The sequence below is a fragment of the Gallus gallus genome, chromosome 8, assembly GCF_016699485.2.
Source record: "Gallus gallus isolate bGalGal1 chromosome 8, bGalGal1.mat.broiler.GRCg7b, whole genome shotgun sequence".
NCBI lineage: Eukaryota > Metazoa > Chordata > Aves > Galliformes > Phasianidae > Gallus > Gallus gallus.
In genome coordinates this window covers 41788-66758 of record NC_052539.1, presented here as the reverse complement: position 1 = coordinate 66758, position 24971 = coordinate 41788, and the positions used below count along the sequence as shown (strand labels likewise).

Below are 24971 nucleotides of genomic sequence, written 5' to 3'. Positions count from 1 at the left end.
TTCAGGCCATGATTCAACAGTTCCCATACAACCCCTATCACCAGCTGCCCTTTATAAGTCCTATCCCGAATTCTAAGCCACGGGCTCTCAACCTGTTCCTGACTGTTTCTCAAAAGGAGCTCTCCTCTCTTTGACACAGAGGGCAACACCCCACCCTTCCTACCTTGCCTATCCCTTCTAAAGAGCCAATACCCCTCAATGGTGGTATCCCAGTTATGGGAGTCATTCCACCATGTTTCCGTGATAGGAACAAAGTCATAATTTTCTAGGTGCATCACAGTTTCTAACTCCTCCTGCTTATTTCTCACACTGCTTCCAACAGTGTAAAGGCACTTCAGCTGGGCTTTCCGTCTCACTGCCTTTGTAGGATCCCCCCCACCCTTTTCCACCCTCCTCACACATCAAGTTCTGTATGAACCCTTGAACTAACCAGTGAACTTCACTTTGTCCCCCTCTCCCTTCATACCTAGTCTAAAGACCTTTCAACAAGTCCTGTCAGTTCCTGGGCTCAGATCCTTTTACCCCTTGGAGGCAGGTGAGTTCCATCTGCAGCCATCATGCCAGATGCCAAGTAAATTGCCCCATGGGCAAAAAAAAACCTCTTAGCTCTTTATTTATGAGTTAGGTTTTCCTGCTGCCCTCATTATCCTTCCCCACCACTGCAGGATAGTTGAAAAAAATCACCTGCATGCCTGTTCCATCAGCTACCTGCCCTAGTCCCCTGAAGTCTTTTCTGATAGTCCTAAAGCTTTTCTCAATGCCTTCACCACCGCTGGCCTGAACTATAGGTAAGGGTTGATAATCAGAGGAGAGAATCCAGGAAGCTTCCTAGAAATATCCCTGACCTGTGCCTGGGGAGGCAGTACACCTCCCTACAGGTAGGGTCAGGCCAACATGTAGGGTCCTCTGTTTCTCTCAGCAGGGAGTCACCTACCTTCTTTTCTTCTGAGCGGAGGCAGTCTTGAAGCATGGGGTCACCTGCTTCACCCAAGACAACCTTGTGAGTGGACCTCCCACCACACCCTCACCCAGCTCTCCCTTGTGTTCTAGGGCCTCAGACCTGTTTCACAGAGGCACTTGGGGAACCAAGGTTGGTCAGGATGGCGGTTACCCACATCACCAAACCAGAACTCATTTCCACTCCTGCTTTTCAGTCCAATTGCCTCACTCTGCTCAGCAACGGTAGGATATCCACCACTGTTTTCTGAGTACCACCCTAGTGTCTTTTTCACAGAGCTTTACACTAGAAATCTATCTCCTGTTCAAACTCTGATACTCCTTAACTTCTCAACCTCCTCCTTGAGTTCCACCACCATACTGAGCAGGTCAGCCACCTGCTCATACCTCGGACAGGCAGAGTCCCCACTCCCTTCTCCAGGAGCAGCGGACTCAGGCACTGCACCTTCTTTAGGCACAGTCTCTGTCTCAATCACCACCGTCATTCTCGCCAGCCCATTCTGCCTGGTGCAGATCGCAGCGAGATAAGTTGTCCAGGAGACAACCTGTAGGTGACCGGTCTACCAGCAAACAAACACACCACCCCGTATCTCCACCTCACGCAGCCCACTGCGCTCCCCGGCGGCGATTTTTATACATGCAGGGGTGTATCCCTGTAGATGTGTAGATCCGCCGCTGCTCCCGGCCCCGCCCCCTGCATGTCAGAACGCTGCTGCCACGCAGGGGACAACGGGGTCCGGCGGCTGTTCTGACACGGCTACCCCTCAAGCAGCCGAGGCCGTCCTGTGCTGCGGTGTGGAATGCGTGCGCTCCGTGCCGAGCACCTCGCAATAATAATAATAAGAAGAATAATAATAATAAAGAAAAATTTAAAAAAAAATACAAAGCAGGCCCCACGTGTTATTCCCTAAACACAGCACCGGTACTTTAAGCACTCGCAGGGCGGCTCCCCGGCTCCAGGTTCTGCATCAAAATCAGCTGCGGTGCTTTCTGAGCTACGGCTGCGATGTCGACTCTTGATGAGAGCCCTGAGCTCTGCGGTATGCTGCAGCCTGGTCTGTGGCCCGTGGCAGGGCTCATAGCACAGCTTCGTTCTAAGATCTTTAGGGGTGAGAAATCGGATTTTTCTGTTTTCTTTCTCTTCCATCCAAACGTGAGGTTGCCTTGCAATACTGTAAGTATTCTGAATAGCCATTGGAAACAAAGTCTGTACCAGCAAGGTGTGAGGGGAGAAGACAGAAATCACATTTGCTGAAAAAGAATGACTGTTTCTGGCACTTTTGAGTTGTGGAAGGGAGTGGGGAGAGTTCTGTCTTCAGGTATTTTAGCATGTAAAGTAAATTGGTCTGTAGTACAAATTACCAATTTTGTGAGGATAAAGGTGAATTAAGAGTCCATTTGTCTGTTAAATCATTCAGGCACCTCCACAGGTGATGTTAGAACTCAAGAAAGATACAGAAGTCATTATTTCAAATATGTTAAGGAAAAATATTCATGCACCAATACAAACAAACAAAATGGCTGTATCTCATCATTCTGACCTTAGGGTTTGGTTGTTGTTGTTGCTGTTTGTTTTTTTTTTTTTTTTTTTCCTTTTTCATACCAATTTCTGCTTGATGTTAATGAAGTTTTTGGATGTAGAATTAATGTGAGGCGGTACCACTGATTATTCCTGAAATGACAGAATCACAAAATAATAGGAGTTGAGAGGGACCTCTGTAGATCATACAGTCCAGTCCTGCTAGAACAGGTTACCCACAGTAGGTCACAAGGAAAGTGTGCAGACGGCTTTTGAACATCTCCAGAGAAGGAGGCTCCTCAGTCCTCCCAGGCAGTTTGTTCCGGTGCTTTGTCACCCTCAGTGTAAAAAAGTTTTATGTTTTCTTTATGTTCCTGCAGAACTTCCTGTGTTGCAGTTTGTGCCTGTGTTAACATCTGAACTGCTGATTCAGATCCTATAACACTTAAGGCAGAAATTGAATGCTATGGAATCTTTAAATACTTAAGGTGATATACAAGTAACTAAGGGGTGTCCTGCAGGCTAGATGGATGAATATATGTATATGTACATGTAAATGCGTATGTATGTGCATGTGTATACATATACATTCTCTCGTGCTATATTCTACTTGATTTCACATTAGTGGAGGTACTTATTTCCTAACAGACAAATAGATTAAAACAAGGTTATACCTGTGATCATTGCAGGCTAACTAATAAAGTTGGTATAAATATCAGGTAATGTGAGGGTAGAAAAGCTCCTCATTCATGCAGGATTAGAAAAACCCCATCACTGGATTCTTGTGTCTACTTAGCGATAAAAATGAAGAAGGGGGAGAACTGAAGTGACTCTCACTTGGTAATGTTAGACTTAATTCTAACAGATCTTTGCAGCACTGACATAAACTGTCATTGAGCATAAACCTTGTTTCTCAGGCACTGAGAGGAAATGGCAGGGAAAGATAAGGCATTCTTTATGGTGATTAAAGAGTAATGAACTGAACCATTATATAAAAGTAGTATAAAAGGCTGAAGATGGGAACCAGGACGGTGTATCACAGTGAAGCGGATGAATGCTGAGATGTAACCTTGATAAAGAACCGTCACCCGTGCCACGTCCAAACGGACCAACTGACAGAACCAGGGTAGCATCTTGCACCGGCTTCAGTTTTCCTGGGCTCCCTAAACAAGAGCAGCAGATTTTACAAGCTGCAAGAAAGAGACTCGTTGGCGGAACCGAGAGGCTTGGGCTCAGTCGGTTCAAATGCACACACAAGAACCATGGGGAGGGTCCGAGATTTCTCAGCGCCTACAATGCTGTGCAGCACGGGTGCGTTTCCAGAAGAGAAGCCTATGATGTCCACCACTGTACTCGCCAGTGAAGTGACTAAGCGTTCAACCCGAGATAAACTACTCCCGTTCTTTGGCTTATTCCAATTTTTACACAACAAGTTTATAAAAAAAGAAAAAGTATTCAAAATGCTGCCACCTGATGTGTCCCCATAATTTTCGATGTCTCCACTTCCAATATGACATCTGCTGCCACTGAAATTCCAGACAGAGCATGGAACAGCCATTCAAAGAGATTTACACAAGATATTTTCCCAGCCTGAGCGTTGGGATTGTACTGTGCCCAGCAAAGCCCTACAGCTGCAAGAAGGAGAGAAGGACTTACACGTTGCTTTCAGCATAAGGCTACGGTCTTTCTGCTGGCCATTTACACTCCTGCAAGATGACAAAGTTCCTACTGCAGCTGACAGTTTTCACAGAGATGAAAGCTATCAGTTACTGTTTGTCTAGCTAGCTGAGTATCTTGCTTCCATTTTGCTTTTCCTGAATTGCCACATGACTGCAGATATAACACATTCTAACAATGTTCGTATCTTATCATAAACCACGTGCTAGTGAGCAGTACACTCAAATTTGGATTTATATTCTTTCCAGTCATATAAATAAAGATAAGTTATCAAAAGATATCCAAAATGTGACACATGGACCTTGATGAGGGGACTCTGGAAAAGGAATAGAAAGGAATTAGAATGTAATTGGAAGTCTCATAACTGTCAGGGGGGGAATGAATTCACCAGCGTTCAGAGACAGCCAGCTCTCAGGATTCATCAGAGTTTGAAACTCAATACAACTCAACAGGGAATGGTGCTGTAAAAATTGACCTCAGACATTTAGTCAGTCTTGGTAATGTTTAGTCACGATGGGTTTGTTCTAAATCGACAATCAGAAAGTGTAATCAGCTGCATTTCCTTGCTGTTGGAAAGTGGACAAGGTCATATGTGGAGCCAGTCTATAGTTTTGGAAAAAGCAACTGAGCGTTGTCTTACCTGCGATATTGAAACCCTTCCTTCCTCTTATTACTCCCATTTAAAACTGTGCCAGTTCTTACAGAAGATGCCAATGAACCATCCTCCCCCAAACAGCAAGTGTCAAATGCATCACTGCTGTTAGTCAGAACAAAGGTGGTGGTGTTTTGTTGTTGTTGTTTTTGTTTTGTTGTTGTTTGTTTGTTTGTTTTTAATGGAAAAAGAGACCTTTGATAAGGTCTATGATACAAAAATGAACAGGTGGCCAAATGAGCCTCACTTCTATATTTCATCCTTAAGTATGAAGTCTGGGAAAGAGAGGGATGTATCTAAAAGATATCCAATAACACAGCTTGTTTCAAAGAAAAACATACGCAAGGCAGTTGAGGAACTAGTTGAAGTTAGATTACTTTTCTCCCGGAGTGAGTGCGCCTGGTTGCGGACTTCTTATTTTTCTCACAGTTATTCACCAAACTTCTGGTCTTAGAATTCTTTCGGAGTGTTGTTTTATCAGTGGCCTGACTCTAGTCTATTCCTGGCACATTGTACGGAGGCCTTTAGGTTAAACATCAGTTCTCAAAGATTAACTGATACCGTGTCACAAGCAAAATGTGCAAGGTTTCTGAAGCAGGAAATTTTGGTAAAAGCCAAAAGGGGGAACAGACCCATTCAGCATTTCAGTTCTGTTTTATTTCAGACATCAAAAACTCATCTGCAGTACCTCTTTACGCAGAACACTGGGTTTCCTTACTTGACTCAAACAAATCATTGGTGATTTAAAATAACATGAAACCTTAAGCTGATTCTCTACTGGAAATACTTGACACTGATCACTTAAAGGTAGAGAAACATTTAGCATGCGTGCTTGTGTGATGAAAAACTGATAAAGAGTTCATAGCACGCATGGGACAATAACAGTAAAAGAACAAAAGCCCAGTTTCTACCTAACAGTGAGATTCAGATCTCAGTCTCACAGAGCGATGTGTGATACATCTGCTGTTGACTGATAGCGGCTGATTCGGTGCACAAGTTTGAGCTCAGATTAATCTTGAGAGTCAGATGCCTCTGACTGCTGGTGAATTCCTTCCCTCTCTTAGAACTATAAGACTTCCGCTAGTCTTCTCTCTTCCTATTCCCCACCCTCTTCCCTTTCTTCTGTCTTTTTTTCCCTTCTCTTTCCTCCCCTTTCCCTTTCACTTGGCCCTTCCCTATCCCTTTTCCTTCCCCTCTTCCTTCCCTTTCACGATCCCTTTGCCTTTTCTTCACCTTTGCCTTCCTCTTTTCCTTTTCTCTTCCCTTCCCCTTCCCTTCCCTTTCCATCTTCTGGAGTCCCTCCTTCAAGATCCAAGCACCACAGTTTGTATAATGTAGAACTATCTTAGTTTATATTATTGGAAATAATACAATCCCAAATTTGGGTGCATTGTTCAGAGACCGCTTGGTGTATGATAAGGTATAAACAGTGGGAGAAGGTACGTTATCTTCAGCTGTGGGGCAATTCAAGATAAAACATATGGGAATACGGATACCCAACTAACTAGACAAACAGTAACTGATAGCTTTCATCTCTGTGAAATTTGTCAGCTGCAGTAGGAACTTTGTCATCTTGCAGGAGTATAAATGGCCAGCAGAAGGACCGTAGCCTTATGCAGAAGGCACCATGCAAGTCCTTCTCCTCCTCGCAGCTGTCGGGCTTTGCTGGGCACAGTACAATCCCAACACTCAGGCTGGGAGGACATCTATCGTGCATCTCTTTGAATGGCGCTGGGCCGACATTGCACTGGAGTGCGAACACTATTTAGCTCCTAATGGGTTTGGAGGAGTTCAGGTATGTAGTTTCCTGCCCACAGGCAGTAAAATTGCTTCACAGCATTTGCTTAACAATCCAAATAGCTGGAATTGCAGGCAACGAGCTCTGAGTAACCTTCTTGTTCAAAGCAGGGATGGAGATTCTGCCAGCCTGGTACAGTGTATGTTTAGCTGCAGATCAGCTGCAAGGGGGCTTACTTTTCTCTGACACGCTTCACTTACAAAGTTAAGTTTTTCTCTTCTACTGAGTCAAGTGCACAGACATACATAGAGTTTTGGCAGTCCAAAGGATGTCGCAAATCCAGGCAGTCCATGACAGCAAAAGAGAATTTCCTTGATGCCAGTCTACAAGGCTGACATCTCGCAGACCTGAGCCGTTCCATGGAAAGTGCAGACTAATCTCAGCACTGAGCACACCTTTTGCAATTAAAACGCGAAATGAGAACTACAGATTTCTGACCGAGGTACATCATTTCACCTGCAGGTTTCTCCTCCAAATGAAAACATTGTCATTACTAATCCGAACAGGCCCTGGTGGGAAAGATACCAGCCCATCAGCTACAAGATCTGCAGTCGATCGGGCAATGAAAATGAATTCAGAGACATGGTGACCAGATGCAACAATGTTGGAGTAAGTGTCTCGAAAATGTGTAACCAATAGACTGAGAAGGGCGGTTTCCGCGAAGCAAAGTTACTGCTCCTATTCTCGAAGGAGGGCTAAATGGAAAATAAAGGGAGGCGGATAAGAGGTCAAATGAACAGTGATGAGGTAAAGCTCTGGCTATTGCTTCAGCAGCATCACAACACATACTAAATTGCAATCACTACTTTTCCAGGTTCGTATTTATGTGGATGCTGTTGTCAATCACATGTGTGGATCTATGGGTGGCACGGGCACCCACTCAACATGTGGGAGCTATTTCAACACCGGGACTAGAGATTTTCCCGCTGTGCCGTACTCTGCCTGGGATTTCAATGACGGCAAATGTCACACTGCAAGTGGAGACATCGAAAATTATGGGGACATGTATCAGGTAACTTTATGCGGCAGCATTTTGTTACTTTTTCCGTTTAAAGACGTTGTGTAAAGATTAGAATAAGCCAAAGAAAGGGAGTAGTTTATCTCGGGTTGAACGCTTAGTCACTTTACTGGTGAGTACAGTGGTGGACATCATAGGCTTCTCTCCCGTAAATGCACCTGTGCTGCAGAGTATCGTAGGCATTGAGAAATCTTGGACCCTCCCCATGCTTCTTGTGGGCACATGAAGGAGGGTGCGTCTGAACCGACTGAGCCCAAGCTTCTCGGTTCCAGCAGTGAGCTCTTTCTTGCAGCTTGTAAAACCTGCTGCTCTTGTTTAGGGAGCCCAGGAAAATTGAAGCCTGTGCAGGATGCTACCCTGGTTCTGTCGGTTGGTCCGTTTGGACGTGGCACGGGTCACGGTTCTTTATCAAGGTTACATCTCAGCATTCATCCACTTCGCTGTGATACACCATCCTGGTTCCATTTCAGCCTTCATGCCAACGATACGAGGAGGGGATATCCACGGAGCGACAGTTGTTTTACAAGCAGACAGAGTGAAATTTGAAAACTGTTTGGACTTTTTCCTTCTTTTACATTTCCTTTCTCTTCCTTATTACTCTTCTTGATTTTCTATCCTTTTTCTCCATTTAATCTTTTTTGTCTTTCTTCCTTCTTCATTTTTAATTACACAGGTCCGGGATTGCAAGTTGTCCAGCCTTCTTGATCTGGCTCTGGAGAAGGACTATGTACGCTCAACAATTGCAGCGTACATGAATCACCTCATTGATATGGGTGTAGCAGGGTTCCGGATCGATGCTGCCAAGCATATGTGGCCAGGGGACATAAGAGCGTTTCTGGACAAACTGCACGATCTAAATACTCAGTGGTTTTCAGCAGGAACGAAACCCTTTATTTACCAAGAGGTATTTTCCATGTTTTTTTCTTTCTGCCTGTCTGTCTGCTGTGTTTTGTGTTTACTTTTCCTTTTACCGTACACCTGAGGAATGGAAGTAATGACGTGCGCTTGTTCTTACACATCGGGAAAGACTGAGCTTGTCAGTCCAGTGGGCCAGCGATAACTGCCCTTCAGCATTGCAAGGCATCTTGAAATCTTCATGAGGATTAGTCTAACTAGGAGGAGGTATGCTGCAAGTTAGGACCGCAGCGAAGCCCCACGTTTCCACGTGGTTACATCACATATTATTATTCCAAATTTGTTTGATATGCCTGGCAGAAATGAATGTGCTTGTATGTACATTTCTCTTGATGTGATGCCACAGATAATGCTGAGGGCTCCGCGCTGCATTACTTGTCGACTCTATTAAAACACAAGTGATGTTTTTTCCCATGCCAGGTAATTGACTTGGGAGGAGAGCCAATCACAGGCAGTCAGTACTTTGGGAATGGCCGCGTGACAGAATTCAAGTATGGTGCCAAACTGGGGACGGTGATCCGGAAGTGGAATGGAGAGAAGATGGCCTACTTAAAGTAAGGGTGAACGTCCTGCAACTGAAGTGAGATAAGCTGGATGCATAGCACGAGGGGGCAGAATCTAGTCCTTGTGTTTTTTTCCAGGAACTGGGGAGAAGGCTGGGGCTTTGTGCCTTCTGACAGAGCCCTGGTGTTTGTGGATAACCACGACAACCAGCGGGGGCACGGGGCAGGCGGAGCTTCCATTCTTACTTTCTGGGATGCCAGGTGAGGAATACCGGTGTCTGGATGATGACGCTTGCAATCCTGCTTCTCGGTCCATTAGTTCTTTGGCGTCATTTCTCTGTCCATGTTCTATTACGCTTTCTGCCCAACAGGCTTTATAAAATGGCGGTTGGTTTCATGCTCGCTCATCCGTACGGGTTCACACGGGTGATGTCAAGTTATCGTTGGCCAAGATATTTCGAAAACGGAGTGGTGAGTGTGTCGCAGATTTTGGTGTGTCAGATGTAAATTATTTCCCTGTCCTGTGCCGGATCTTCCGGGCAGAGTGCTCCCAGATGGGCACTGGGAGCCGCACGTAACTTGGGCACTCTCCGTGCATTTTCCGGTAAGAAGTTTAAAAAGTCTTTTTTCACTGAAAGGATGTTAACGACTGGGTGGGACCACCAAGTAACTCGGACGGATCGACGAAGTCCGTTACAATCAACGCAGACACTACCTGTGGCAATGACTGGGTCTGCGAACATCGCTGGCGACAAATAAGGTGGGAGAAAAAGGCAGTGAAAGCAGCGAGTCTTGCGTCACGTGCCTCGTGGCTGTAGAGCTATGATGACAGCCCTGCCTTACGTTTCCAGGAACATGGTTATCTTCCGTAATGTGGTAGACGGTCAGCCTTTCTCAAACTGGTGGGACAACGGGAGCAATCAAGTAGCTTTCGGTCGCGGCGACAGAGGCTTCATTGTCTTTAATAATGATGACTGGTGAGTGGTTTTTGGGACACCTACGTGTGAGTTCACAGTGGGGAAACGGAGGCTATGGGCAGGGTAACGCCCAGGGATCCAAGCATTAGCAGCTTAAGGTGTGGTGGTTGTGGGCGGAGAGGATAGTTTCTCACTTCCCTCATCTGTCCCTGGCCAATCCAGTCCATGCCAACGCAACCGTAATGGATTAAATGATCCCAGTTAGGCGGTTACTCCTGTCTAACAGCACGCGTCCTGTTGTAGGAGCTGTCCGTATGCTTTGATTTTCTCCTGCCCTTTCCCACCAGCGAGACCAACCGCTGCAGCCTGAGCTAGATTCCTGCGGTTGCGTTCCATCTGTGTGGGGCCAAAAAGGGAGCTCAGAGAAACAGGGCCCTGAGACTGAGAAATCACTTGCACTGCGTCACCCTTGCAAGCAGCGAAATAGCATTGGGCTCAGAGGTCCTTTACCTACTTTGAAATGCCTCTTTTGAAAGCCATGCTTAAACAACACATTTTTCATGTAGGTATATGAATGTCGATTTGCAAACTGGTCTGCCTGCTGGAACCTACTGCGATGTTATTTCTGGACAAAAGGAAGGCAGTGCGTGTACTGGAAAGCAGGTGTACGTTTCCTCGGATGGAAAGGCCAATTTCCAGATTAGTAACAGCGATGAAGATCCATTTGTTGCAATTCACGTTGATGCCAAGTTATAACTTCTTTTGGAATATTTTCCTCTGCTGTTGCTATTATGTATACTGATTGTGCCAGTTTTAATTCCCTGATTTTCAAGAATGAATGATTCTCTGTATCCAGCTAATAATAAACTGCTATCAAACTGAAATGTAATGGTTTTTTCTGCAAAGAGATTACACTGCAGCATTATCATGTCATAATTGTTAGGCTGATACATTCAAGGCTACGGGCACCCTAGTGGAGTCACACTGTGAGCATTCTGCTGCAACATTTCCTGTGCTTACGGTTTGTCCTTTCTTTTGGACAAAGCAAACATATATCCCTGCTCAGCAGTTGAATCTGGGCAATCTGTCATGCAAGTGGGTGACTTGCTTCACACTCAGTGTATGCCCACTGTTAACACCATTGCTTTCTGCAAACTATCGCTCATTTTAACACTTCCAAATTTGTATGTGAAGTGAGCAGCATACATAAGAACTGATTACTCCTCGTGATATTGACTAAGGTGTAGCACATTCTTGTCCGTGTGCTGCATTTGCTCTGCTCCATCTTGGATGACCTTGCACGGAGAGCTCTTCCTTTTCATGACACGGTGGTGCAGTGGCTTGGTGTATAAGGACAAATTGGTGCCATTTGCTCTTTGAAAAGAACATTTTAAAAAAGAAAAAAAAAAGAGGTCTTCTGCCATCTTTCATTTTTGTGGGCAACTGATCTCTCTTTAATGGCGCAATGTTTAGAGATTATTAGCGAAGTGCACAAAGTGCACTTTAAAATGAGTCCATAACCTTCACAGCACTGGAGCTGATCTGCAAAACAATAAATCAATAAGAAACAACAAAAATAACCAACCTGCTGAAACTGCACAATGTTCCAAAGCTACCATTATCAAAATTGGTGTTGCAAAGTCTGAATCCTGCAGCACAATTTGTTAAAGCTTAGTCATCTTCTGGGAAGTGTGTGTTGGAAACAGTGACCATCAGTTCTTTGTTCAGCCACACACCTCCTGAGCAGGACAGCTGTTTTCTTCCAAGCACGTACCGCTGAGTCGTTTGCTGTCTGTGCAGAAGTGGCTTAGTCAAAATCTTTCACAGCCTTCTCTTTTGCCTTTTTTATCCCCTGCAGTAACCAGCACAATCCCGGCAGTCCAGCAGCGCCTGGAATGGTTGAGCTAGTCTCTTTCAAAGGGGCAGGAGTGCTCCATGACCTGACCCCGAGGGCAAAAGACAAGTTTGCAATGGACCTCATGATAGTGGCTAGAGCATAGGCTGTTCGTGTTCCCTTGAAGCATAGACATGCCTCCATGCTGCTTAAGGCTCCATCGTTCTGTAGTGTCTGCTGTATCAATAGCAGGACATGGCAGGACAGTGTAGTGCACCACACAGGCATGGCCCACGTCTGGCGCTGTCCCACTGCCCCATGCTACGCTGCATGCCTGGCCCCGCTCCCTGCTGGTGCCAGAAGGGAGTTTGGCTTGTCTGTGATCAGCTAACAATTTCCATCTCACATTTGTGTCTGTTTGCACTTTTAGGAGGTCAGAAACATGAAAGGCACAGTGCTGTTCACGTACAAGATGAAGTACTGTGACAGCGCTGCCTTGATGACACTTGCTGTGTCTGAGCAGCTGTCCCAAATCTCCCCCTTCAACGAGCCCGATGGGATGGCAGCTGTGGCAGCCGGGTGAGTGCAGGGAATGTCGGCAGCACGGCAAACAACGGCGAAAGCTCTCGGCTGCCTGGTGACATTTGTGAACAATGCAGAGCAATGCACGAACCCGAAGCTGCTCTGCATTGTGGCAGTGCGGTGCTGGGCACCATCACGCTCCGGCTCTGGCTGTGCATGCCCAGACCAGACGTGGTGAGCCACGCTGCCACCGAGGCACTGCTGCCTTTCTCTTCAAGACAAGGACTGCTTGTGGACGGCATTAAATGTGTGACATGTAGGTGACGCTCAGCTCTTGTTATCTCCTTAGGGGTGACTACATGTTTAAAATGCCTCTCCTTTGCCTCTGGTCACGCTGGCACTTTGCAGCGTGGTGTTTCCGTGCCGGGACGTTCTCTGGAACCGTGAATCTCCGTTCTTCCATTCGTGTCCAATCTAAAGCAATCCGTTTGAATTCGGTACAATTATTTAGCTTGCTAATGAATACATCAATGAGACGAGAAGGAGAAGCGTGTAACAAACTGTGATTTGAAGTGTAGTTTAAGCCCGTCATTCAGATCTGGAGCCCACGTGTGGAGCTGTCACAGCCCCGGGCCGGCGCTAACGAGTCCCAGGTGCCGCTGGGCCGCGCACAGCCGCGCCTGATCGGGAGCTCGGGGCGGGGCGGGGCGGGGCGGGGCGGGGCAGGGCTCGCCGCAAAGCCTCTTAAGCACCTCCAACCGCTTTGAGGCTGTTTTGGGGATTCCTCAGCTACAGTGCGGGGCGGATTGTGTTTCGTTTTCCGGCCGTAGTGCTGCTGTGGTCGGAGATCTGCGCGAGGGGCTGCGTTTGCAAAGAAACCTCGGGGTTCTGTTGAACGTCTTTTGTGTTTTTTCAGGTAGCAGCGACGGTGCACGCAGAGCGGATCATCCCGGCCCAGTAAGCGGTGCCGGCCGTGTTGAGCGCTCGGCACGGAGACGTTGAGGTCTGGCCGCTTGCGGCGTGAGGCCGCTGGGTTTCACCCCCCGTCCCCCCCTTTCCTCCTGTGTGTCGAGGCCGGCGCAGGGCTGCCGTCGTAGGACTACCGCTGGGCTCTTCCAGTTTCTCTGAGGCGGAGCGCCGTCGCTGCCCGGTTTCCAAAGCATCTTCGGAAAGGGCCACCGCTCCGCTCCCCGAGTCCCGACGCGGCCCTGCGGCGCTCGCACCCCCCCAGGCTTTTTCGGCGGGCGCTTCGGTTCCTCCCGCCTTCATCAGTAGGAGTGAGAGGGCTGGGGCCGTATTCCTTCAGCCCATGTGCTGCTGGGATAAGAAGCGCTGCCGAAGGCTGCTCGAACTTCACTGTGTTTCTGCAGGTGGAGCAAGGGCCGTGCCGGAGCCTCTCGTCGGCCCAAACCGGAGGGCGTTTGCAGTCCCCAGGTAAGCGCTCTCTTCTTAGGGTTCGCTTAGCGCCGCCGCTCGGCTCCGCCCGTTCCCGTCGGGCCGGAACGGTGTCGTTGCCGGGCTCTCGCACCAGACTCCCTCACTCATTTTGGTGAGGTTAGCACAGCGCTGTGCTGGCCTTACAGCCCCTCCTGCGTCTAGCGATGGCAGCGGGCGGGCCGGACCGTGCACTTTGTTCCTTCCCGTCCCGCAGTTATGTGTAATTCGGCAGCACTATCCCGTTGCTATCGCGGAGCCGCCGCGGGACGACCTGTGTGACTGGGATGCTCTTGTGGACGCCGCTATTCTTGGTAGCACAGCCCGGCGCTGCGGCGGCGGGGTTCGTGTGATGAAGCCGAACAGACCGAGGAGGAGAAGCGGAGAGCTCGGCAGCGGGGAGACGTGGGTAGTGTCAGCGGGCCGTCCGTTATGGAGCGGGGCGAGGAAGACGGTAAGACCTGTTTCGGGCAGCTGGAATGAGCCGCACCGCTGCGGCCATCAGCTCTCAGATAAAGCTCGGGGGAAGAGCTGTACGAGGCAGTGCAGGCTGAGGAGCGGTACTTGAGAGGGGCTCGGCCGTCCCGCAGGCGGTGGGTGCTGCAGCCGGCCGTTCACCCCCGCAGCCGAGGAGGTCGGCGTTATTCCCGGGCACGTTGCAATGAGCGTGACAGGTGGGGGGAGGGCCGCGATTCTCCTTTCCGAAGCGCTCAGCAAGGCTTCGGTTGCTGCTCGGCTCTGCAACGCGAGGAGGACGGCGTGTTTGTAGGGAGAACGTGAGTGGAGAGTGTCTCCTTCCATAGGAATGGATGAGGGACCGACGGCTGGTAGGTCTGGGGAAGGGAGGATGGGTGGAGCATCATCACTGCAGCTTGTGTTATCTGATGCCCAGGACTGTGGTCAGTGTGGCGTGGGCTTGTTTGGACGCTGATGGGGAGGTGTGCGATGCTCAGGCTTGAAAATAATGAGGTTTGTGCACTTAGAAGAAAGAGGAATTTCTGTGTGAGGGGGATGGAGTTGGTTGCTGAGTGTCCTCTGTGGATATCTAGGCTGTGTCTGTATGCTTTCCTGGGTGATGTGCTGTAGTAAGCTGCTTTAGCAAGGAGTAGGACTTGACTGTGTCTGGAAGGGCTTCTCCCATTCCTCCAGCTCTGTGGTTCCCATCTCTGTGCTGGGTGAGGGCTGCGGTGGAGCCTTTAGCAGTGAGGATTGGCCTGAATATGAGAGCAGTTGAATTGGTGGTGGGATGAAGGAGGGAAGTGATAGGACCCAGCGCTGTGTGCCCTCACACCTGTGGACCATCTGCCCAGTGGCCCCTTGAAGCTCTTCCTGCAGGTTCTGGGCCAGTGAGAGTATCTTGCTGCCTCATGTCCTTCTGTCCCTGACTGATACGTGCTGTTTCTGGGGTGGAGTTTATGGCTAGGGTTGGGTGCCAGTGGATGGAAGCAGCTGTTTGGGGGTGGCAGTGTGAGGTGTGCTTTGGGCCTCCCTTGAGGTACTTTTGTTTCAGTTCTGAAGGTGTGAAATTCATGGAGTGAGAGGTAAGAAGTGCTCCCTGTGGTGGGTCTTCAGCAGCTCTTCTGTGTGGTGTTATGCGATCCTGTTGCTTTCCCCTGAAGTCGGGTGGTCTGTTGTCTGCTTGGTGGGGGGGGGGGGGGGGGGGAGGTCCAATACTTCAGAGCTGTGCTCTTTCCTCAGGTCCTGGTTCAGCTGGTCTGAGAAGAAGGTTCACAGCCTGATCTGGGAGCAGTGCTCTTCTGAAGTCTGTAGAGGAGGTGGCAGAGCTGACCTGGATTGTGTGTTGCTGGGTTTACTTGTTTTGTGTCAGTGGTAGAATTGGGTAATGGCTTGGGTGATACAAGTTGGGCTCCAGTTGTGTTCTGTGTGAGATTGAGGTGCCTTATGTGGGGGCAGGGTTGAGTTGCAGTGTGTGCCATGTAGTTTGTCTTTTTGCTAATTTGGTTCATTTTTCTGTTAAGGTGGTGATGGTTCCTTGGTGTGCTTGCCTTTCTTTGTGGTGATGGTATGGGTAGGATTTAATGGTTTATTTGTGAGATGAAGGTGGCTTCTGTGGATGTAGAGATGGGTGTCACTTGGTTTGTTTGGTCTGGGGTTATTTGTGGTGGTAGAACTGGAATTGAAATTTTTGCTTTTGTGGAGATGGTGGCAGGACAGCCTGTCATACTGCTTTGGCTTCTTTCCAGTGCTGGAGAGTGAGACTAGCACCCTCTCTAAAAAGATGATTTGTCATTGGGTGGGGGGTGGGAAACACAAGTCAGCATCGTTTTTTCTGGGAGGGAGGTGGGAGGCCCTGGGGGGGAGCCCTGCTGGGCCTTGGGGGGCTTCCCCCTGAGTTGGGGGTGTGAGGGGGAGCCTCACCTGGCTATAGGGGCTCCCCTGGTGGGGGTGAGGGCCCACCTTGTTGCCAGAGTGGCTCCTGTGAGGTGATTGTCCTTCTAGGCTGGAAGCAAGGAGATGGAAGCCACCCCCTTCCCCTGGCCATATGTTGTGCAGGAAGACAAAGTCCAGTGGACTCCAAATATCAGGTAAAACCTTCTTGACTGATGTCCTGGTCTGTGACTGAAGGCACTGTGTGAAGTCATTTACTGTGCTCTGGGGAGCACAAGGGGTTTTTGCTTTGGAAAGGGCTCAGGTAAGCAGCTGGAGATGAAATGCTGCTGCATTGCGCGTCCATCCAGGTATGTGCTGTGTATGCAAGGGCTGTTCCACTGCATCAGCAACCTGAAGAGAATGAGACTGTTAGAAAGGAGCTGAGTTAATGCTCTTGGTGACTATTTTGGCAACTACTCCCGGGGAAGAAAGATTTCTAATAGGAAACTAGAAGATGCATATGTTCAGAATCTTCCGTCCTGAGAAATCTACAGTAAGGCCAAAACAGTCCTTTATTTTCAAGGAGATGTAGAAAATGATCCATCTTCTTGTGGGGAAAAGGTTTTTACTTTGATTGTATTGAAGGTAATGCCTCATAACTTGCACCAAGTTGAATTGGTGGGCAGGCAACTTAAACCTTACATTGTAAAAGCAAATTAGTAACAAATGAGGTCTCCCTCCAAAAGGCACATCTTGCACTTCATTTAGCTTCCTGTTGAAGCAAAATGTGTAGGAGGACTCAAATATAACGAACTGGGTTCTCATTTTTAGGTGTGCCCCAACACTTCTGCTAACAACAAAGTTTGCTTCTGTGTAGTGGGAAGTGAGTGATGATACATTTATTATATGGATCAATTATCATGCAACAACTGGTTCTGTGTTTCTGTGACTAGATTTGCTGGCTGCAGCTGTTGAGGTGCAGTGGATACCAGTCTGCATTCAGCTTCACTTAACATGAGAAACCAATCAATGCTCACTGAGCACTAAGAAAAAGGGATGCACCAGCATTTCTGCACCCCAGCCTTACTGACTTGCTGCTGACATCAGCTTATTCAGCTTGGGAAACAAGAAAGGGAGCAAAATCGCCCCTGCTGTGATCCAGCCCTTTGGTGTTGGATGTTCTGTAGGAGACTTAAAAGCAGGACTGACTTAATAACAAGTAGTTTTGAAGTAGATGATCTGTAGAAATAGAAATCAGCAGATTTGCATCACTCACCACATGAAAATACGTTTCCACTCTTTGTATCATTGAAGCTGAATTACTGAGTGTCATCCTTCATTCAATTGGGTGGAGCTGCCCCCATGTGAAGGCAGCTGCGCATCCTGGGAGCAGAAAAGCAGTAACTGTCTCACAATGAAAAAGCTCTGGTTCCATTTAAGTGTAGCTGACTGCCATTTTGCTCTAGTTTCTTTCAAGGTAACTTCAACTGGGGCTTTTTAGTGAAACCCTTTGTGTGAAACCTTTGTAACTAAGTTATTTCTTGAACCTTTATCCCGAACAGACCAAACTGTGGCAAGCACAACCAACATCAAGCCTGTTTTTATGTACTGGACATAAGAGAAAGCAGTAGGAGAAGTAAGGCAAGAAGATGGTTTCAGATATGGACTTGCATCTCTTACTTATAGTACAAGCCATTAAAAATACCCAGGCATACTCAACTCAGAAGTCAGGCACAGCTGCTTGCTGTAGAGAAGCAGAGCTGCTCATAGCGCTAAATGTATTTCTCAAGGTAGGAGATCACACAGCTTTGTGAGCCCTGCAGAAGTGCACAGGAATGGCTCAAGCAGCTCCCAGGGGAGAACAGCTGAGCTTGGTTGTTGGTAGCGCTGGGGGGAGGCAGCTCTGAGGCAGCTGGGCTGGCAGCCTTCCTTACTGCTCTGTTTGTAACCAGAGACTGATGACATAATGTGGTCATACAGACAGTTGTGTTCATTATGTTCTGGTCTGACACACTGAACCCTCATTGATAGTGGGAGAGGAGCTCAATGCAGAGGTCATACTTAGAAAAGCTGCAGCAAGAATTTTCTTGATGCCAAAATGGGGCTGTTACCTACCTGATAAGACACCTAATGGCCTTATCTGTAAGAACTGATGAGCTCATTGCCAGATGGATATGTCCTTGCAGTGCCAATTGTTCTCCTCAATCTCAGTGTGTTATACTTAATATACCAGGACCAATCCTTTATGGCAGCACAACTAATTCCTAGCACACTGTCGTGGTCTGCTTGAAGAGTTCTGAGCTTTCATTGCCCTCAGACCATTCTGTGCCATTCCTGTTCCTGCAGCTGGGCCTGCATGAATATGTCAGACCTTGTCATGCGGGTGGATCCAGATGTGAGATCTTAGGGCTGTTCACTCTCCATCTGATGGATGGGCTCACACTGATGTTATGCTGTAGAGCTGTCACAAACCATGCGCTCAGATGGATGTTTAACAACACTCACATGCTTCCCTCATGCTGAAGGATTTCTTGCTTTGCTCTGGTAAGAGATGACTCTTCTGCATTGTTGTCTCAAGGCTTGCTGAGAGACACATATGGTCGAGTCCAAGCAAGTCCTGATTGAGGATTGGGAAATCCTTCATGTGAGGGACACGGATGGACCAGGCCAGGGGCAGCGAGGGGGAGAGAGAGAAGGCAGAGCTCAATGGCCAGGAAGCAGCCTTTGGTGTGGGCTTATCTGGAGGGAGATAACAGCCATCTCAGGGCAGTGCTCACATGGCTGTTAGCTGAGCACCCAGGAGTGCCATGTTGACAGAAAGAGGAGGATAAAGGGGTGAACAACCATGAGGTTGGGTTTCTGACTGCAGATTTCTCATGAGCTGAGAGTTGCATGCTGAAGCAGAACAAGGAGGTTTCTGCCACGAGAAGCCTCACAGCCTGCCTCTTCCTCCTGTATTTGCTCTGCACTCTCCCTTCTTGCTGCCCAAGGCTGACCACTCTGCTGCTGTTCCCCTAGAAGGTGTCTGCCATCAGATCCTCACTGCAGAAGCTCTGCATGCTGAGGACTCTCCAGGCTCAGCTGCAGACATGCTGCTTCCTCCTGGACTCCTGCCTGGCTCTTCTCAGTACCAGCACCTCCTTTGCTGCCCAACGCTACCTGTGCTGCTGCTGCTCCTGCTGTGCTTTGGCCCTGGCCTGTTGGGACATAGTGCAATGGGACTGCTGGATGCTGCTGATGGTGACCATTTCTGCTCTATGCAATTCCTGTCTCTGTCTTTACTATTGCCCGCCTTCCCTATCATTCCAAATCGTCTGTTGTCTTCTTCCCATCTCCCTGATTAAGGTTTGTAATAAACTTGGACCAACATCTGCCCTGTTGTTTCTTAACCTCAGGCTGGGTATGCAGATTTTAAAGAACCTCCTCTCCTCCTGTCAATTGGAGTGGGTGGCTGGTGGGTCGCTTATGGGGCACTATATATCCTTGTGGGGCACAATGTACCCTTCATGTGGGGGTAGTATGGCTCACTGTGGGTCACTTATGGGGCACAGATGAGGACGTCCTGGACACGTGTTTCTTCTCTGGGCCCCATTGATCTCACTGATAATCCTGAGCCCCGTTGATTATGCTGTGCCTCATTGCTCCCATTATTAACTCTGCTCCGTGTTCCCAGCCCAGAACTGCCTGCAGTACTCATTGAGCACCTGAGGTTGGTTGCTGCCAGCCCAGAGAGCGCAGGTGGAAGCAATGAAGCAGGTGGGGGGACAGGGTGGAGCCAGGCTGCATCCCACCCTGAGCTCATGGAGGGGCTGGAAGCTGAAGGGGAAGGGTCTGTGCCTGGGGGTTGCTCTGGCTGTTGGGTTGGGTGAGTGCTGAGCCTTGGTAAGGGTTCTAGTAGGATTTGATTGTTCGTTTGTGTTTGTCTTGACGTTTGTTTTCTGTTCTCTGGGTGGGTGCTGATACCAGTGGTTTCTCTAAGCCTTCAAAGGACTCTGCTAAGGGGCTTGAAGGATCCAGCAAGGAGCCATAGCAAAGAACGAAGCTCTCTAGCTATCCTTCCTGGGGTCAGGCAAGCTTTGTTGCTCTTCAAGCCTGTGTTGGCACTTGGGGAGGCTCTGTGGGCGTAGGCTCACCTTGTCCTGGTGCTCTGAGCTTTCTGCTCATTCCCTAGGCTTTACATCATCTTTTCTAGAGGTTTTCAAGTAGCTGTGCCCATTGGAACAATAGGAGGTGCTGAAGAACTGGAGAGCAGTACAAGGCCTCTGCTGTGGATCTTGGTGCTGACATTGCCATTGCAACTGGCTTGGTGCTCTACCTCTCTTGGGTCCCTTTTTGCCCTCCTCTCCTCTATGCTCATTTGCTCTCCTTTCTTGGGTCCCCTTTTGCCCCACTCTCCCCCGTGCTTTTTGTCCTCTTCGCTGCCTTTTGAACCTTTACTTTCCTGACCACCTGTTGGCCCTTTCCTGACCCCCTTTACCTTACATTGTCTCTTTGCCTATTTTTTTTTTCCACATCTTTTTCATTTTCTATATCTTTTCCTACTCTTCCTATTTCCCAGCCAACTTCATTTGCTTTTTTTTTCCCCTTTAGGTCCCACCCACCTGCTCCCCCTTTTTTATAAGTATTCTTTTCCTTTGATTTTTCTGTTTCTCTTAAATATTTGTCCTTTGTTTCCTTGCTGGCCCTATGGGAACTTATAGGTGTGGGCCTGAAGCAGTGATGGAGCACCTGGTGGGAGTGTGGACAGACCAGGGAGCACAGGTGGAAGCAATTGTTCTGTGGAATGGGGTGGAGTCAGGCTGCATCCCTCCCTGAGCTCATGGAAGAGCTGGCAGTTGCATGGTAAGGATCTGTGCCTGGTTGCTGCCATTTGTGTTGTGTTTGGTGAGTACTGAGCCTTGGGAAGGGTTGAGGAGTTGTTTGCTCATTTATGACTGTCTCTGTGTGTTTTTGCTCTGGAGGTGGTTGTAGATGCCAGGAGCTTTCCTGAGTGGTGCAAGGACTCTACTGAGGATCTCGGTGGACCCAGCAAGGAACTAAAGCAAACGATGGACCCCAATATCCTCACTGCATAATGGCAGGCAAGCTCTATTGCTCCCAGAGAGTGTTCTCTTCGGGCCATTCAATAGGATTGGTGTTAGCTTGTTGGTCCAGCTTGACCAACACTCACCACATCTGTCCCTGCACCAGCTGCCTTTAGGCGTCCAACAGGTGGCAGTGGAGAGCTATGCCCCCCCCCCCAAGCGGTGCAAGGACTCTACTGAGGCTCTTGGCGGACACAGCAGGAACCCACAGCCAGAGATGGATGCCAAGATCCACTCCTTCCTCTGTCTGGCAAGCTCTACTGACCCCGGAGGTCGTTCCCACGCTTGCAGGGGTCCTATGGGCTTGGTGTCGGTTGTCGCTTGTGCTCACCTTGCTGTCACCGGGTGTTCATCCTTTGCCCATGTTTAGGGCTCCCCAGTTCTGGTGGGATCTCAGTGCCTTCTCCTGATCCCAGAGAACATGGGTTTGTTCTCTTATATCCAGGTTCAGTATTATTTTCTGATGTTACGCAATGTTTCACTTTATTTCATGTTATGGGCTGCCGATGGATATTTCATTGGGGTATGCTGACCTAAATGCAGACTGCTATGCTCTGGCAGAGAGAGAGATGCACATAAAAGAGGCAGGCTCCAAAACAGGCTTTCGGTGAGTGTAGTGTATGACTTGGGGAAACTAGGATGATCATTACGATTTCCTAGCTTGTGTTCTTCAGTTCTGCTTGTGAGGGTATTTTCTTTCTTTCTAGGATTGGAGACTCTACCACCCGGTAGTACTGGCCTTCCTGACCACCTTGGGTTGCAGCGTTAGATGTGCTCTGATCCTTGGAAACGGTGAGTGATCCCTCTTTCATGACCTGAAGGTGATGTCTGCTTAGCTTGTTCTGTGTTCAACAGATGGCAGCAGAGAACTGTGACCCTTCAAGCCTACTGAGGATGTTCAAGGACACAGCAGGAACCCGCAGCCATACGTGGAGACCAAGATCAACTCATTACTTTGTCTGTTGAGCTCTGTTGACCCTAAGGTGGTTGTCACATTTGCACAGGTCCTATGGGCTTGGTGTTGTTAGCTTCTCCTTTTCCTTTTTCTAATTCTTTATTTTATTCTTTCCTATTCTGTACTTCCTGTTCAAATTCTCATTTGTTTCTGGTTTCCTTTTCCAATTTGTTTTCTTTATTTTTTTCCTTCCAATGGATTTTAATTTCCTATTTCTTCTTCTAATTGATTTTCTTTCCTTCATTTTTCTTCAGTTCTTCCTTTGCCATTTCTTTTGCAGAATACTTCCTAATTCTCTCACTCGAATTCCATTTCCCTTTCCTTTTCTCTCCTTTTTCTTTGTTTTTTGTTGTCATCTTTTTCTGTTTCCTTTTCTTTCTTCCTCTTTCTTTATTATCCTTTTACTTTCCTCCTTCTTTTTCCTTTTCCTAATTTATCTTTTTTTCATTGTTTTTCTATGTCCCTTCCTCCCCCCTTTTCTCTATTTCTCTACCCATTTCCATTTTCTTTATAATTTCTTGTCTTTTTTTTTCTCAGAATTATTTCTTAAGCCTCTTTCTCTCAACTTCTTCCAATTCTTTCTGTTTGTGAAATTTTTTTCTAATTCCCTTTCTAATCCTTTCTCTCTTTTGTTAATTGGGTTTCCAACTCTGTTTTTTCTATCCAATTCCTTCGTACTCTTCTTCCTTTTTGTATTATTTTGCCCTGCCTTTGCCCACCTTCTCCCCTTATTAATTTTTTGCCCTTTCTAATTTTTTTTCCTTATATGTTCAAATTCTTTTTCTAATTTTCTTCCATCTTTTAATTCGCTTCTTTTTTCAACATGTTTTCCTTTTCATTTTGTCTTCCTAAATCATTTCCTATGTCTAATTCTTTCTCATTTTCTTGTTGTACTTTTCCATTTTTCTTCAAATCCCAAATCTTTTTCCTTCTCATTTGCTTTTCAAATACTTAATCCTTTTCATTTTGTACTTCTCTTGCTTATTTTTTACTCATTCTTGGTCTTCTACCAAGCCTATTTCTCATAACAAGATTTTCTTGTTCTCATATTCTACTTTTTTCAAATTCATTCTTTCACTTCATTCTCCTCCATAGTTTTTTACTTTTTCTTGTATACAATCTTTTTCTAATACTTTTTCTCCTTGTCCTTACACCCGTCCTCACACCAGTTCCTTTTTAAAATACTGAAAGAGGGATCACTTACACTTTTCCAAGGACCAGTGCACATCAAAAACTGCTACCTGAGGAGGTCAGGAAGGCCAGTACCAGCTGGTGGTGAAGTCTCCAATCCTAGAAGGAAAGAAGAAACCCTCACAAGAGGTACTGAATAATGTGGGGAAGGGAAGAATAGGGGTCATTCTAGGAAACCAAAGTCATACACAGAAGTCATCAGAAGCCTGTTTTGGAGCCTACCAAAACGTTTTTGGAGCCTACCAAAACATCTTATTTGGCATCACCCTTGGTCAACACATAGCAGTCTGTATTTGGGTCACCGTAGCTCCAACGAGGCCTAGATTGGCAGCCTGGAAAACAAAGGGAACAAAGAGAAACACAGCATAACATGAAGAAATGATAGTGAACCTGAAAATTAAGAGAACAAACCGGTGTGCTGTCAGAACAGCAGAAGGCACAGAGATCCCATCAGAACTGGGGAGCCCTAGGAATGGGCAAAGGAAGAACACCCGGTTGTTGGGGTGACAGGCGGGGTTAAGGGTGGTGCAATGGGAGGGAGACCGGGTCATGGGTTTCCTGGGCGGTCGCGTGTCACGGTATATAACAGCTTGTTGCGCAGCAATAAATTGCCACATGAGCTACGCTCTGTGAGTGCGTCTCTTGTGCCCCTGCGCGCGGAGGTGCAGACGCAGCGGTTGAATATGTCATCATAAGGGACACCAGTGACAGCAAGGTGAGCACAAGGGACAACCGACACCAAGCCCATAGGATCTCTGCAAGCGTGGGAATGACCTCAGGGGTCAGCAGAGCTTGCCAGACAGAGGAAGGAGCGGATCTTGGCATCCATCTCTGGCTGTGGGTTCCTGCTGTGTCCACCAAGAGCCTCAGTAGAGTCCTTGCACCGCTCGGGGGGGGGGGGGGGTCACAACTCTCCACTGCCACCTGATGGACACAAGACAAGGTTAGTAGACATCACCTTCTGATAATGAAATACAAATCTCTTACCCCTTTCCAAGGATCAGGGCATGTCCAATGCCGCAACCCGGGGAGGTCAGGAATGACAATGGCACCAGGTGGCACAGTCTCCAGTCCTGGAAGGAAAGAAGAAAACTTCGCATTTGGTGCTGAGCAACATGGGATAAGAAGGAATAGCAGGCATTCTAGGAACCCCAAGTAATACACAGCACTCACCAGCAGCCTGTTTTGGAGACTACCTCTTCTTCTGGCGTCAGCCTTGGTCAGTGCATAGCAGTCTGCATTTGGGTCACAGAAGCTCCACTGAGGCGCCAATGGGCAACATGGAAGACAAGAAGAGAGAGAAGGGAAACACTCCATAACCGTAGCAAATGCTCTGGAACCCAGGAAACAAAGAACAGAGCCACGCTGACTGGGAGCAAAAGCCTGCATTGCTGGGGAGCCCTAAGCCAGCTGGTGTGGGGACAGACGGGGTGAGCGTTGGTCAAGCTGGAGTTGCACTCGATCACGGGACATTTGGACTTGGTGAGCCCTGGGAGACGGCAAAGCGCCGGGCGGCAAGGAGAGAGAAGGAACGTGCCGCCGGTGGATGCGAGAGGCAGCGCCAGCGGGGCGTCCCCCGCTTCAAGGGGCACATCTCCTGTCTCACCCAGGGCAGCCTCTCTCCTCAGTTGTTGTTCTGCTCAGGGTCCAGACTCTGTGTACCA

General features: G+C 48.0%; 1 protein-coding gene, 1 long non-coding RNA gene and 1 pseudogene across 11 annotated transcripts; 2 read left to right on the top strand and 1 right to left on the bottom strand.

The window, feature by feature from the left end:
- The first annotated feature begins 1954 nt into the window (after positions 1-1954).
- AMY2A (amylase, alpha 2A (pancreatic)) lies at positions 1955-10840 on the top strand. 3 transcript variants are annotated; one of them, XM_046944329.1, is made up of 10 exons: positions 1955-2131; positions 7066-7212; positions 7418-7615; positions 8295-8525; positions 8957-9090; positions 9178-9300; positions 9411-9510; positions 9678-9799; positions 9891-10016; positions 10523-10840. In XM_046944329.1, the coding sequence occupies exons 1-10, from the start codon at positions 1964-1966 to the stop codon at positions 10710-10712; spliced, it is 1539 nt and encodes a 512-aa protein (XP_046800285.1). In that variant the 5' UTR covers positions 1955-1963; the 3' UTR covers positions 10713-10840. The 3 variants fall into 3 exon arrangements, with proteins under 3 accessions (XP_046800285.1, NP_001001473.3, XP_040560460.1); NM_001001473.3 differs by lacking the exon at positions 1955-2131 and adding an exon at positions 6419-6600; XM_040704526.2 differs by lacking the exons at positions 1955-2131; positions 7418-7615 and adding an exon at positions 6419-6600.
- Positions 3856-4230, bottom strand: AMY2AP (pancreatic amylase pseudogene; annotated as a pseudogene).
- Positions 10841-13026: 2186 nt separating the features above from the next.
- On the top strand, positions 13027-24164 carry LOC768391. Of its 8 annotated transcripts, none has more exons than XR_005861906.2 (6): positions 13027-13746; positions 13964-14200; positions 16207-16292; positions 17640-20919; positions 21039-21768; positions 21869-24164. It is a non-coding gene; the product is annotated as an uncharacterized LOC768391 (long non-coding RNA). The 8 variants fall into 8 exon arrangements; XR_005861909.2 differs by having other exon boundaries at positions 16207-20383; positions 20778-20919; XR_005861908.2 differs by having other exon boundaries at positions 16207-20919; positions 21869-21953; positions 22017-24163.
- Positions 24165-24971: the final 807 nt, after the last annotated feature.

Excerpts from the sequence above, each read along its gene's own strand:
- AMY2A (XM_046944329.1), top strand. The coding sequence starts at position 1,964 with ATGTCGACTCTTGATGAGAGCCCTGAGCTCTGCGGTATGCTGCAGCCT. Across the intron at positions 2,132-7,065 it reads TGAGGTTGCCTTGCAATACT|GTTTCTCCTCCAAATGAAAA; the intron begins GTAAGTATTCTG and ends TTTCACCTGCAG. Across the intron at positions 9,511-9,677 it reads GATATTTCGAAAACGGAGTG|GATGTTAACGACTGGGTGGG; the intron begins GTGAGTGTGTCG and ends TTTCACTGAAAG.